The 12,933-nt window shown below is 38.3% G+C and overlaps 1 protein-coding gene across 1 annotated transcript in view; it reads right to left on the reverse strand.

Annotated features, from left to right (window-relative positions):
• CC2D2B (coiled-coil and C2 domain containing 2B) overlaps positions 1–12,933 on the reverse strand; it is an 87,544-nt gene that overhangs the window by 44,624 nt on the left and 29,987 nt on the right. Inside the window, exons 16-18 of the mRNA XM_024563229.3 lie at positions 11,806–11,953; positions 9,246–9,384; positions 3,664–3,867 (exon numbers count right to left, since the gene is read on the reverse strand). Of these exons, the coding sequence (XP_024418997.2) occupies positions 3,664–3,867; positions 9,246–9,384; positions 11,806–11,953 (491 nt within the window). The remainder of the gene's footprint in view (positions 1–3,663; positions 3,868–9,245; positions 9,385–11,805; positions 11,954–12,933) is intronic.

Below are 12,933 nucleotides of genomic sequence, written 5' to 3' on the forward strand. Positions count from 1 at the left end.
GGATTTTTGTACATTAATTTTTGTATCCTGCAACTTTACTATATTTGTTTATTGTTTCTAATAGATTTTTGGTGGAGTTTTTGGGTTTTCTATATAAAAAAATCATGTCATCTCCAAAGAGTGACACATTTACTTCTTTTTTTTGTATGAAGCAAATCTTTATTTATTTTTTATTTTTTAAATATATTTATTGATTATGCTATTACAGTTGTCCCATTCCCCCCCCACTCCACTCCATCCTGCCTACCCCCTCCCTCCCACATTCCCCCCCTATAGTTCATGTCCATGGGCGATACTTATAAGTTCTTTGGCTTCTACATTTCCTACACTATTCTTACCCTCCCCCTGTCTATTTTCCACCTATCATCTATGCTACTTATTCTCTGTACCTTTCCCCCCCTCTCCCCCTCCCAATCCCCTAATGACAACCCTCCATGTGATCTCCATCTCTATGGTTCTGTTCCTGTTCTAGTTGTTTGCCTAGTTTGCTCTTGTTTTTGTTTTAGGTGTGGTCGTTAATAACTGTGAGTTTGCTGTCATTTTTACTGTTCATATTTTTTATCTTCTTTTTCTTAGATAAGTCCCTTTAACATTTCATATAATAAGGGCTTGGTGATGATGAACTTCTTTAACTTGACCTTATCTGAGAAGCACTTTATCTTCCCTTCCATTCTAAATGATAGCTTTGCTGGATAGAGTAATCTTGGATGTAGGTCCTTGCCTTTCCTGACTTGGAATACTTCTTGCCAGCCCCTTCTTGCCTGTAAGGTCTCTTTTGAGAAATCAGCTGACAGTCTTATGGGAAGTCCTTTGTAGGTAACTGTCTCCTTTTCTCTTGCTGCTTCTGAGATTCTCTCCTGTTTAATCTTAGGTAATGTAATTATGATGTGCCTTGGTGTGTTCCTCCTTGGGTCCAGCTTCTTTGGGACTCTCTGAGCTTCCTGGACTTCCTGGAAGTCTATTTCCTTTGCCAGACTGGGGAAGTTCTCCTTCATTATTTGTTCAAATAAGTTTTCATTTTTTTGTTCTTCCTCTTCTCCTTCTGGCACCCCTATAATTCGGATGTTGGAATGTTTCAAGATGTCCTGGAGGTTCCTAAGCCTCTCCTCATTTTTCCGAATTCTTGTTTCTTCATTCTTTTCTGGTTGGATGTTTCTTTCTTCCTTCTGGTCCACACCGTTGATTTGAGTCCCAGTTTCCTTTGCATCACTATTGGTTCCCTGTACATTTTCCTTTCTCTTAGCATAGCCTTCATTTTTTCATCTGGTTTTTGAACAGATTCAACCAATTCTGTGAGCATCTTGATAACCAGTGTTTTGAACTGTGCATCCGATAGGTTGGCTATCTCTTCCTCACTTAGTTGTATTTTTCCTGGAGCTTTGAAGTGTTCTGTCATTTGGGCCTTTTTTTTTTTTTTTTTTTGTCTTGACAAGGCTGTTACTTAAAGGGGCGGAGCCTTAGGTTCCCCCCCCCCCCCCCCCCCCCCCGGCCGGGTAACGCTGGTCGCTGTGCTGTGACGCTGTACGTGGAGGAGGGACCGAGAGGGAGCAATGGCGCCTGCTCCACTCTCCACCAGATTTCGTCACTCCATCTGCTACCCACAATCAAACTGGGCCCCTCTGGTGCTGGTTCCCGAGTGGGTGGGCTTGTGCACGCCCTAGGCCCCTGTGGGTCTCTCCAACGACCTCTCCTGTGAGGCTGGGAGTCTCTCCTGCTGCCGCCCCAACCCCCACGGGCATTTTCAATCAGAGGTCTGAGGCTTTAGTTCCCTGCACTGGAGCCCTGGGTTGCGTGGTCTGCTTTGCTCCCTGCTGTTTGTCCGGTTTATCTGTGCGCGAATGTGGGGCCACGGGGTCTGCTAGTGGTCAGACTGCCTGCCCTGTTGGTCCCACACTCCGCCAGTCTTGGTCCCGCCAGGGCAACACAAGTACTCTCTGCCCCGGCTGCCCGTCTCCGCCCCTCCTACCAGTCTGGATGAATGCTTATTTTTTATTTCCTTGGTGTCAGACTTCCTTGCTGTTCAATTTTCTGTCAGTTCTGGTTGTGCGAGGAGGCACAGTGTGTCTACCTACACCACCATCTTGGTTCTCCTAATTTTCTTTTTTTCTACATGGATAACCAATTATGCCAGAATCACTCCAAGAATAGTTCTTTCCTTTCCAACTGATTTATAATGATGCCTACGTCAAATACTTAGTTTCTACATATGTATAATAAGTCTGTTTGAGGCCCTCTGCTCTATTTCACAAGTTTGGAATTGCCTTACTACGTGTATAGATTAATTTGGGGAGAACTGGTATCTTACAATGTTGAGTCTTCCTATCAGTGAACATTTATTCAGATTCTTTACATTGTTCAAAATGTTTTACAATTTATTAAGTTCTTACACATGTTTTTAAAATATATTCCTGGTGACCTGATGCCATTGTTACTGAAATGCCATTAATTTGCTTCCCCCTGTCACGTGTGAGCCACACCAAAACTGTTTCTCATACGATCCACTTGGTTCAGATCATGAATGTCCTCCTACTACAAACTGAGCTTTAAATGGAGTGAGTCCTGTATAGTTTTGTTTGTATCCCTTCTGAATTAGGGTATACGAGTAAAAGCTAAAGGATGACTGTGTGGCAATAGAAATACCAAGCGCATACATTGTATTTTGAAATAACTTTTACTATTTTAAATATTAAGTGACTTATTGCAATTTCCCTTCAGTCTAGAATAAAATGAAAGGAAATATCAGTTTATAATTTTTCTTATCAATTGATAATATTTCTCCAAAGTTAAACTAATAACTTATTATAACCTGTTTTAGCATAAGCATTCACTTTTTCTGACTCATTAGATGGAGAAACTCTGGTACCTTACATCAGAATCTGATATCCTTGTCTAAGTTGGCTGGGATCACCCTACGGTGGCAATTCTACTGCAGACGCATTGTCTCCAGAGAAGAAACACTAATTCCTTCCTTCTTGAACCATCTCTTAGCAAGCTCACGTATTATAATTACTACAATTGGTTATTTCTATAGGAACTAGCTCTTACAATCCACTATTTCAAGACTAGTGATGTAGCAGTAAAAGTTCAACAAACAGTTCTCTGAAAGTGGGAGAGGAAGCCCCAGTTTGTAGCATTTGTTGATATATGGTGTAAAAATTTCCCTAGCAACAAATTTAAAGCAACGATGATGAAGTCATTGAAGGAGGGTTGGGAAGAGAGGCGCACATTAGGCTCTCACAGCTGGTGATGGTAGGCTCCAGCACACCACCCCCACATAGCATAAGACTAATTTTTTTTACCACATTTTGAAGTTTCTGAAATTGAGGTGTGCTTTATGATCAATATGTAAATTTAATGTGGTGTTTCTCTCCCTTTTCTCCAAAAGCTTATTTTAAATTAGTGATATATTTTACAACATCAAAAATGCAGTATTTACATAAATTTAGAATTTAGGCTATGGAATAGGTTGTTTGGAGAACAACTAAGTTGTAAAGGCAAGCTAAGGACTTTCTGGAATTGGGACACCTGTACATTTTCAATGCCTTAGGAAAGGGGGGAGGTCTGTCTACTGATTATCAGTTGAAAAAAAAAAGAAATTAAGACATATTTAAAGCAGCAAAATATTAACACCATGTAAGTCACACTCAAATAGAAACAGAGTACCTGGAAGACTGAATCTGGAATCTCTCTGTCATAAAGGGGTATTTGCTGCAGAGGGAAAACATCTAATTGACCTGAATTTCTAAGTTGCAATAGCTGGAAACGTTTATTCTTTTTCATTTCCTCTTCAGAAACAAAGTTAAATTCATCTTGCAACTGTTCAAGACGAAAATACTTTGGGATATCCTTCCCTTTATGTTTCATGTACTGTAAAACATAAATAATGTAAAGTCTTGACTTAATATATTAATTTTTTAAAATTCAAAAATAATTCCAAAACATATTTTAAGGTATGAAAATGTTGAGTCATGATATTGTACACCTGAAACTAATATAATATTTTATACCAACTACACTTATATTTAAAAATTAAACAATGGAGAAAGGAAAGGCTCTTTAAAAAAATTGTTGGGAAAACTGGAAAGCCACATGCAAAAGAATGAAACTAGACTGCTATATGACACCATACACAAAGATTAACTCAAAATGGATTAAAGACTTGAATATAGGACCTGAAACAATAAAATACATAGAAGAAAACATAGGTACTAAACTTATGAACCTTGGTCTCAGAGAGGTTTCTGTGAATTTCACCTCAAAGTCAAGGTAAGTACAAGCAAAAAAAAAAAAGGGGGGGGGAATATATCAAACAAAAGCTTCTGCAGAACAAAAGAAGCCATCAACAAAACAAAAAAGTAACCAACTGAATGGGAGAAGATATTTGCAAATAATACCTCTGATAAGGGGCTAATATCCAAAATATATAAAGAATTCATACAACTCAACAACAACAACAACAAACAAACAAGTAGAATTAAAAAATGGGCAGAGGAGCTGAAGAGACACTTTTCCCAAGAAGACATACAGATGGCAAAGAGATATATGAAAAGATGCTCAACTTCACTAGCTGTAAGGGAAATGCAAACGGAAACCACAACGAGATACTACCTTACACCTGTTAGAATGGCTATTATCAATAAGACAAGAAATAACAAGTGTTAGAGAGGATGTGGAGAAAAGGAAACCCTTGTGCATTGCTAGTGGGAATGTAAATTGGTGCAGCTTCTAAGGGAAACAGTATGGAGGTTCTACAAAAAAGAAAGAATACAGCTACCATATGATCCAGCAATCACTCCTCTTCTACATATCTACCCCCAAAATTTGAAAACACTTATCCATAAAGATATATGTACCCCTACATTCATGGCAGCATCATATACAATAGCCAAGCCATGGAAACAATCTAAGTGTCCTTTGATGGATGACTGGATAAAGAAGTGGTACATATATGCAATGAGTACTACTCAGCCATTAAAAACGATGAAATATTGTCATTTGCAACATGTTTGGATCTTGAGAGTACCATGCTAAGTGAAATAAGTTGGAAAATGTCAAGAACCATATGATTTCACTCATTTGTGAAATATAAAACAGAAAGCAATAAATGAAAAAGAAAATAATCATAAACACAAACAACAGTATGGTGGTTACCTGAAGGGAAGGGGGATGAATAGAGGATGAAGGGATGGGTAAAGGGGATCAAATACACGGTGGCAGAAGGAGACTAGACTTCAAGTGGTCAGCACATAATGCAATATGCAGATGATGTATTATAAAACCGTATACCTGAAACCAATGTTACCACAACAAATTCAATTTTTAAAAAATTTAAAAAAGCAAACAATGTTTTTTTCCTTCAACTGTGATTTCTAAGAGTTTGCAGATAAGTAGGAAAAGGAACTATTAAATTTGTAAAGAGACAGAATCAGGGCCCTGGCTGGTGTAGCTCAGTGGATTGAGTGCGGGCCTGTGAACCAAAGTGTCACTGGCTTGATTCCCAGTCAGGGCACATGCCTGGGTTGCAGGCCAGGTCCTCAGTAGAGGGTGCGCAAGAGGCAACCACACATTGATATTTCACTTCCCTTCTTTCTCCCCTCCCTTCCCTTCTCTTTAAAAATAAATAAAATCTTAAAAAATAATAAAAATCTGGAAAATGAAAAAAAAAAAAAAAAAAAAAAAAAGAGACAGAATCAGAAAACGATAATACAAAACTCCAAAGTACATGGCTTCTGAACCTTTTCCTCAACATGACTTACACAGAAAATGAAAGTATTTGTATTGCAAATCAAAAATATGAATAGCAATGAATACATACCTATCAACAATTACTTTAAATGCAAATCGACTAAATACTCCAATCAACAGACATATGGTGGCTGAATATATAACAAAACAACACCTTTACATATGCTGCCTACAAGAGACTCACTTCAGATCAAAAGACACACATAGGCTGAAAGTAAAGGAATGAAAAAATTGAATAACAATAAATTTTTTTAAAGGAATGAAAAAAAGATTTCATAAAAATGAAAAAAAAAAACAAATAAAAAATCTTGGGAAGTAATACTTATGCCAGACAAAATAGATTTTAAAACAAAGGCTATACCAACAGACAAAGAAGACCCAGCAATTCCACTTTGGGGTATTTATCCAAAGAAACCAAACACTCTATATCAAAAAGACACATACATCCATATGTTTACCACAGCATTACTTGCATTAGCCTAAGTGTCCATCAATAAACAAATGGATAAAGAAGTGATGCATATATACAATGGAATATGATTCAGCCATAAAATAGAATGAAACCTTGCCATCTGCAACAACATGGATAGACCTAGAGGGCATTGTGATGAGTTAAGTAAGTCAGAAAGACACATGCCAGATGATTTTACTTATATGTGGAATCTAAAAAGCACAACAAATGATCAAGCAGAACATAAACAGACTCATAGATACAGAGAACATTTTGGTGGTTGCCAGATAGGAGGGAGGTTGAGGATGGAAGAAAAAGATGAAGGGATAAGAAGTACAGAGTTCTGGCCAAGATGGAGGTATAGGTAGAAACCCTTCACCCCTTCACACAACCAAAAGGAGGATAATAACCAATCTAAAATCAATAAACAATCAGAAGTGCCAGAAAATAAAACTGCAAGGAACTCCAACAACCAAGGAATTAAAGAAACAGTCAACCAGGCCAACCAGACCAGTAAGACAGGTGGCCAGAGAGAAGCCGTGGTGAGGTGGCAGACCATGTGGGCAGAGCTGGCTGAATGGGAAACTGAGACTCAGAGCTGACTGTGGACTATGGTGGGGGTTGCCGCAGTGGGAGAAACTCCCAGTCTCACAAGAGGTTCGTTGGAAAGTGGGACTAGAGCCGAGCAGGCAAGCTGCATTATTCCATCTCTGGCCCCTCCCCCACAGACTGCACCACAGCACAGCAAGGAGGGTTGCCCTGCACTGGAGAATACTTAAGGCCCCGCCCCCTTACAACTTAACAGGTGCACAGAGACAAAGAAACAGGGCCCAAATGAAAGAACAGAGCAAAACTCCAGAAAGAGAGTTAAGCAATGAGGAGATAGCCAACTGATCTGATGGAGAGGTCAAAGCCCTGGTGATCAATATGCTCACAGAACTGATTGAGCTTGGTTGCAAAACACAAGAAAAAATAAAGGCTACCCAAAGTGGAATAAAGCAAAATATTCAGGGAACCAAGAGTGACAGGAAGGAAACCAGGACTCAAATCAATGATTTGGAACAAAAGGAAGAAACAAACATCCAACTGGAACGGAATGAAGAAACAAGAATTCAAAAAAATGAAGGGAGGCTTAGGAACCTCTGGGACAACTTCAAACATTCCAATATCCAAATTATAGGGGTGCCAGAAGGAGAAGAACAAGAGCAAGAAATTGAAAACTTATTTGAACAAATAATGAAGGAAAAGTTCCCTAATCTGGCGAAGGAAATAGACTTCCAGGAAGTCCAGAAAGCCCGAGAGTTCCAAAGAAGCTGGACCCAAAGAAGAACACACCAGGGTACAACATCATCAAGTTACCCAAGATTAAAAATAAAGAGAGAATCTTAAAAGCAGCAAGAAAAAAGCAGAGTTACCTACAAAGCAGTTCCCATAAGACTGTCAGCTGATTTCTCAAAAGAAACTTTGTAGCCTAGAAGGGACTGGCAAGAAGTATTCAAAGTGATGAAAAGCAAGGGCCTATAACCTAGATTACTCTATCCAGCAAAGCTATCATTTAGAATTGAAGGACAGATAAAGTGCTTCCCACACAAGGTAAAGCTAAAGGAGTTCATCATCACCAGGCCATTATTATATGAAATGTTAAAGGGATTTATTTAAAGAAAACAAAGAAAATCAAAACTATGAACATTAAAATGGTAACAAATTCACAACTACCAACAAAACAAACCAAGCAAACAACCAGAACAGGAATAGAATCATAGATATGGAGATCACTTGGAGGCTTATCAGTTGGGAGGGAGAAGTGGGGAAATGGGGGAAAAGGTGCAGGGATTAAGAAGCATAATTGGTAGGTACAAAATTGACAGGGGGGAATTAATAATAGTATAGGAAATGTGAAGCCAAAGAACTTATATGCATGACCCATGGACATGAACTAAGGGGGGGAATGCTGGAGGGAATGGGGGTACCAGACAGAGGGCAAATAGGGGGAAAAATTGGGACAGCATAATCAATAAAATATAATTAAAAATAATATTGTAATAACTACATATGGTGTTAGATGAGTACTAAATTTATTGGAGTGATCACTTCATAAGTTATATAAATATCTAATCACAGGGTTGTACACCTGAAACTAATATAATGTTGCACATCAACTTAATTTAAAAACAAATGTTTAAAAAAATCATACATTAAAAATATTTGTATTGCACGCTGGGTTGAAAGGTGAGTCTGTCTGTATCTGGTTATCCTGTGAGTTGAGAGAGAAAATATCTGTACACATGTAACCAATTCAGCACATCAGTTGGGAGGCTCTGATCTAGGGAAACTTAACTGGAATAATCTATTTAAGCACTGCTTTATTCAATGAATGCAAATAGAGGAGTGCATGGTACATGCGAGGAAAAGTGCTAGCTGCCATAAGAGATAAAAATTTATTAACTGTAGTTCCACAAGGAGGGATAAAACACATTAATGGATAACTACAACCTAAGCCATAATGAAATTAGAACCATAAACATTTATAAAAAGAAGAAAAAAGTTAACAGGGGGTAAGAAAAGACAAGCACATATTTAACTTATATTACCAAAGAAATGTTTATCAAATTTGCAGGGTGGGTAAGATAGCCTCTGTGGGTGGCCTTGTAGGAAGAGGGAATGACAGGGATAAAGATGTAAAGAAAGCATATTTGGGGCACATGTATCATATTTCTATGAGCAGTTCAGTTGGCTATAAGGAAGAGTAGGAGACATGAATAGATAATGGAGTCTTTGAGGGAAGAAATGTGCCTGTAAGTCTCCTTTACATCCCTAGCACCTAATAATACGCCTGGCACTCAGATGTAGAGCAGATGCTAGTCTGAAGGTTAGCCACTAGGATGTGCTGTGGGCCAAGTAGTGGCAAAGTACCAACGGTTAGGCTTCAGATTCAAATTTACAGGCCTCCTAGTACCTAGAAAACTGTGCAGCAAACTATGGCAGTATAAATGAGGCAGAGCCCAAGAAACAGAATATATTTCCAGAACTGATACTTGCTATAACTTACCATAATAAATTCCATTAAATCAGAATATTCTGGATTATTTGGGTCAATTCTGACTTCATTTGCCCATTCAAAAAGCTTCTGTGTATTAATGAGCCATGGAATTCCAGGAACACCTCTTGCATCTACATTCCTTAACACACTAACATGGAGAAAAATATTTTGTGAATTTGCATCCAATATGCAGGTTATACATTTGTTATACAGGGAAACCCCACCCAGTTTAGGTATTTAAAGACAAAGCTATCCATCCCCTACATTTAAGGATAAAATAGAAGGCTTAGATGTGATATCTCTTCTGGATCTCAGAATATTCTAACTTGTACCATAGCATTCTAAAAAAGATTTTCATTTATTTATTTACTTGTTTGTTTGTTTGTTTATTTATTTATTGAGAGGGGAAGGGAGGGAGAAGGAGAGCTGAAAAACATAGATATGAGAGAGAAACACTGATTGTTTACTTCTCGTAGGAGCCCCACCTGGGGACCAAACCTGCAGCCCAGGCATGTGCCCTGACAAGAATTGAACCAGTGGCTTTTTGCTTTGCTGAATGACACCCAACCAACTGAGCCACACCAGTCAGGACTATCACAAAATTTTGATAAAGGTTCACCCCCCTCCCTTAAGAGAAAGTAAACTTCTTGAAGGTAAAGTCTGTATGCATCTGTGGCATCTCCACTCTCTGTGTAGTAGCTAAAACATACTCATAGTAGATGCTGAATAGTGAATAGTGCTTACTGGATGTATTCTGTAACCCCTGAGCATGGTAACTTATTAAATATCTTCTTTCCACAGGATGATGCTAGTATTGAAATTTAACCAAGATGTTTGTTTAAGCAAAATTAATAAAATCCACAATATAGAAAGAATCTTTTGGCTCTATCTTTACAGTTGAAACATAATATAGAATAACAATTAATTGGGAAGTATATGCCAAGAGTATCTCTGGTAGTACGAGGCCATCTTTGGAAGTCAGAGAACCATAAAAGATAAGGTAGACTTATATTGCATCCTTGGTGACTTCAGCTATAGGCTAACTGTATAAGGAATTCAACTCTAACTAGTAACAGTTTCTTTAGAGCCATCGATTATTTCAGTCATTTAATCTCTGCCCTCATAGATAATCTGTTTCATCATGTATAGTTAGAGGGACTTTGGACTAGAAGATTTCTAAGACCCTTCCTATCAAGTAGTTAAGAAAAATTCCAGTCTATCAGCTGGATGCCCAAAATACAGTTCTGACTCAGACTCAATAATGTCTTAACCCAAACACGGACACACAGTTTGCACTGTCAACTTTCCATCAATGTCTGTTCATCTTTCTATGATGAATCTTTGGAACCTACTGCTAATAAAGCCAATGCCTAGTATGGTAGGATATGAGCAAAATTATAGACAGGTGAAGTTTCAGTATTCTTCCGTTCTTTAATTCCCACTTCTGCCCTCATACTTTGAACTGTTTTCATGTCTTTGTTGTAAGAGAACTCTAGGGCCTGATACTCTTGACACCATCAAGTTTCCTTCTCACAGGAACAGTCTTAGCCCAGCTCCCTTAGAAAACAAAGCCTGAGGCAAAGCGTAAATGTTAATGAATGGGTCAGGGAGTGAAACTTACCCCATCACAGTGTTTAAAGAAAGTTGTAATTGGATTCCAACATTATCCCATGGTTTCTACCTCAGGAAAAGTAACAAAAACCTCAGAACATCTCCTGCTCTTGCTGCAACGATTCCTCCAGCTACCTCTATAGGTGTTCATCTGTAGGCTATGGCAAAATCCCCCTCTCATCTGTACTCCTTCCTCCACAACCCAATGCCAATGAACAGAATTGAGTGGCTTTAAGTACACTCGCAGTGTTGTACATTTACCATTACTACCTACTTCTAGAACTTTTCATCATTCCAAACACTCAACAGTAACTCCCCATTCCTCCCTCCCTCAAACCCTGACTTGCTATGAATTAAGCTAAAAAATTTTAAAGTTACCAGGGAGTAAAGACGAACTGTCTACAAAACACCAACATTTAGACTGATAGCAGCATAGTGTATAAGCCAGCATCATCATTGTTTTTATAGAGTTTTACTGTACTTATTTCTAGTAATCCTATTTGTGGGTATGATCTAGGAATTAATCCAATTCTTCCAGGAAGTCTTGGGACATAGCACAAAGTTTCTAGGACTTCTTTCCAGCCAATTGATAATGCATAAATTATTATTTTATAATCCAGAATGACTGGGAGATATAAAGACCCCAGAAATAAAATCCTTGGGAGTCTTGGCCTTCACTTGGAAGTTAAGAAGTATGGAACTGCCTCTCTCATCCTCCATGTGGCTATATTTCTAAGCATTCAAGAGATATAGCCTGTTACATATAAAGATGCTTATTGTCTTAGTAGAACATATATATATAAATGTTTTATATATTTATAAATATATTAAAAATAAATCAACATCCAAATAATCTAAATTGCTCCTACTGCTGCTAGTTTTCCTTTTTATAGACACGGGTTTTATGTGATGCTTTGCTGAGGACTGGAATTACTTTTCAAGCACAAAAGTTTACTACCTGCAGTAAGCAGATCTTAATGACTGTGACATAGGTGTCAGAGGAATACCATTTTCATCTAAGGCCCATGATAGAGAATAGCTTAGTTTTCCTGATGTGAAAAGACAAAGTTCTTCAGTTCCACTTCCCTCAAGAACAAAAGGCACATCTGTTTATAAAAGGCATTAAAAACAAATGAAAATTTTAAAAGCATGCAATTTGAACACATTGTAGATTTCTCTACTGACTTTTCCTTGTGGAACCCAGGGACTCCAAGGAACCTCTGTGCTGACCCCAGGCTCTAATCACAGAGCTCTCTCTCATCGCCCATCTAAGATGCTTCAAGGCAGACTGCTTCAAACAGAGGGCAAAAAGAGAGGAAAATATTGATCTGGTTACATAGAGATGGACAGCTCTATTTTCCTCTTATGGCTAGAACCTTTTTAACCATTCTTTCAGGGAGTGGCTTCCAGGAAGAAAGGACCACTGGTAGTAGAAAAAGAGGCAGACCAGGTACTCTTTGCACCCTTTCCCTGCATTCCTAAGTGTTCTTTCCCCACTTTTTTTCTCAATCTCCAGAGAGCTTAACAGTACTCCTTGAAACTTTTGCCAAGTTCTTAATGTTCCCTACATTTTTCACTCTTGAGTCTTTTCTCCTGGGTCTCCACAACACTTTTTTTCTTCATCTGGACTCTAATCAGACTATACCCACCCTCATTCTCTCTCTGTCTTTTCCAGGCTCTTTTCTCTACCTATTTTCTTCTGTTATAGATAAAGACAATTATTGTCTTAGTAGAGTAATTATAAATATTATAAATAATTCACATATTTGTATGAAAATATTATAAATATTTCATACATTTATAAATATAAATTAAAAATAAATCAACATCTCTAGAGTAAACAGAGGCAGCCTGACTTCCTCACACAGATGTCTGAGCAACTAAGGGAAGCAGTTTCCCATAACCTTGAGAATGGGCCTGATAAGTAGTGTTCTCATAGCCTTGAGACTGGGTCTGATAAATGGTTCCATAGCCTTGAGTGGGCTTGCATGCGCAGAATCATACTGTTACACGACGTATTCTGGCTTTCTGCCGGCTTTGTCTATATTTTAATATATAAGGGAATTAGGGGGTCCCCGCTGGGTGC

This window comes from Desmodus rotundus, chromosome 4, assembly GCF_022682495.2.
Source record: "Desmodus rotundus isolate HL8 chromosome 4, HLdesRot8A.1, whole genome shotgun sequence".
Lineage (NCBI taxonomy): Eukaryota > Metazoa > Chordata > Mammalia > Chiroptera > Phyllostomidae > Desmodus > Desmodus rotundus.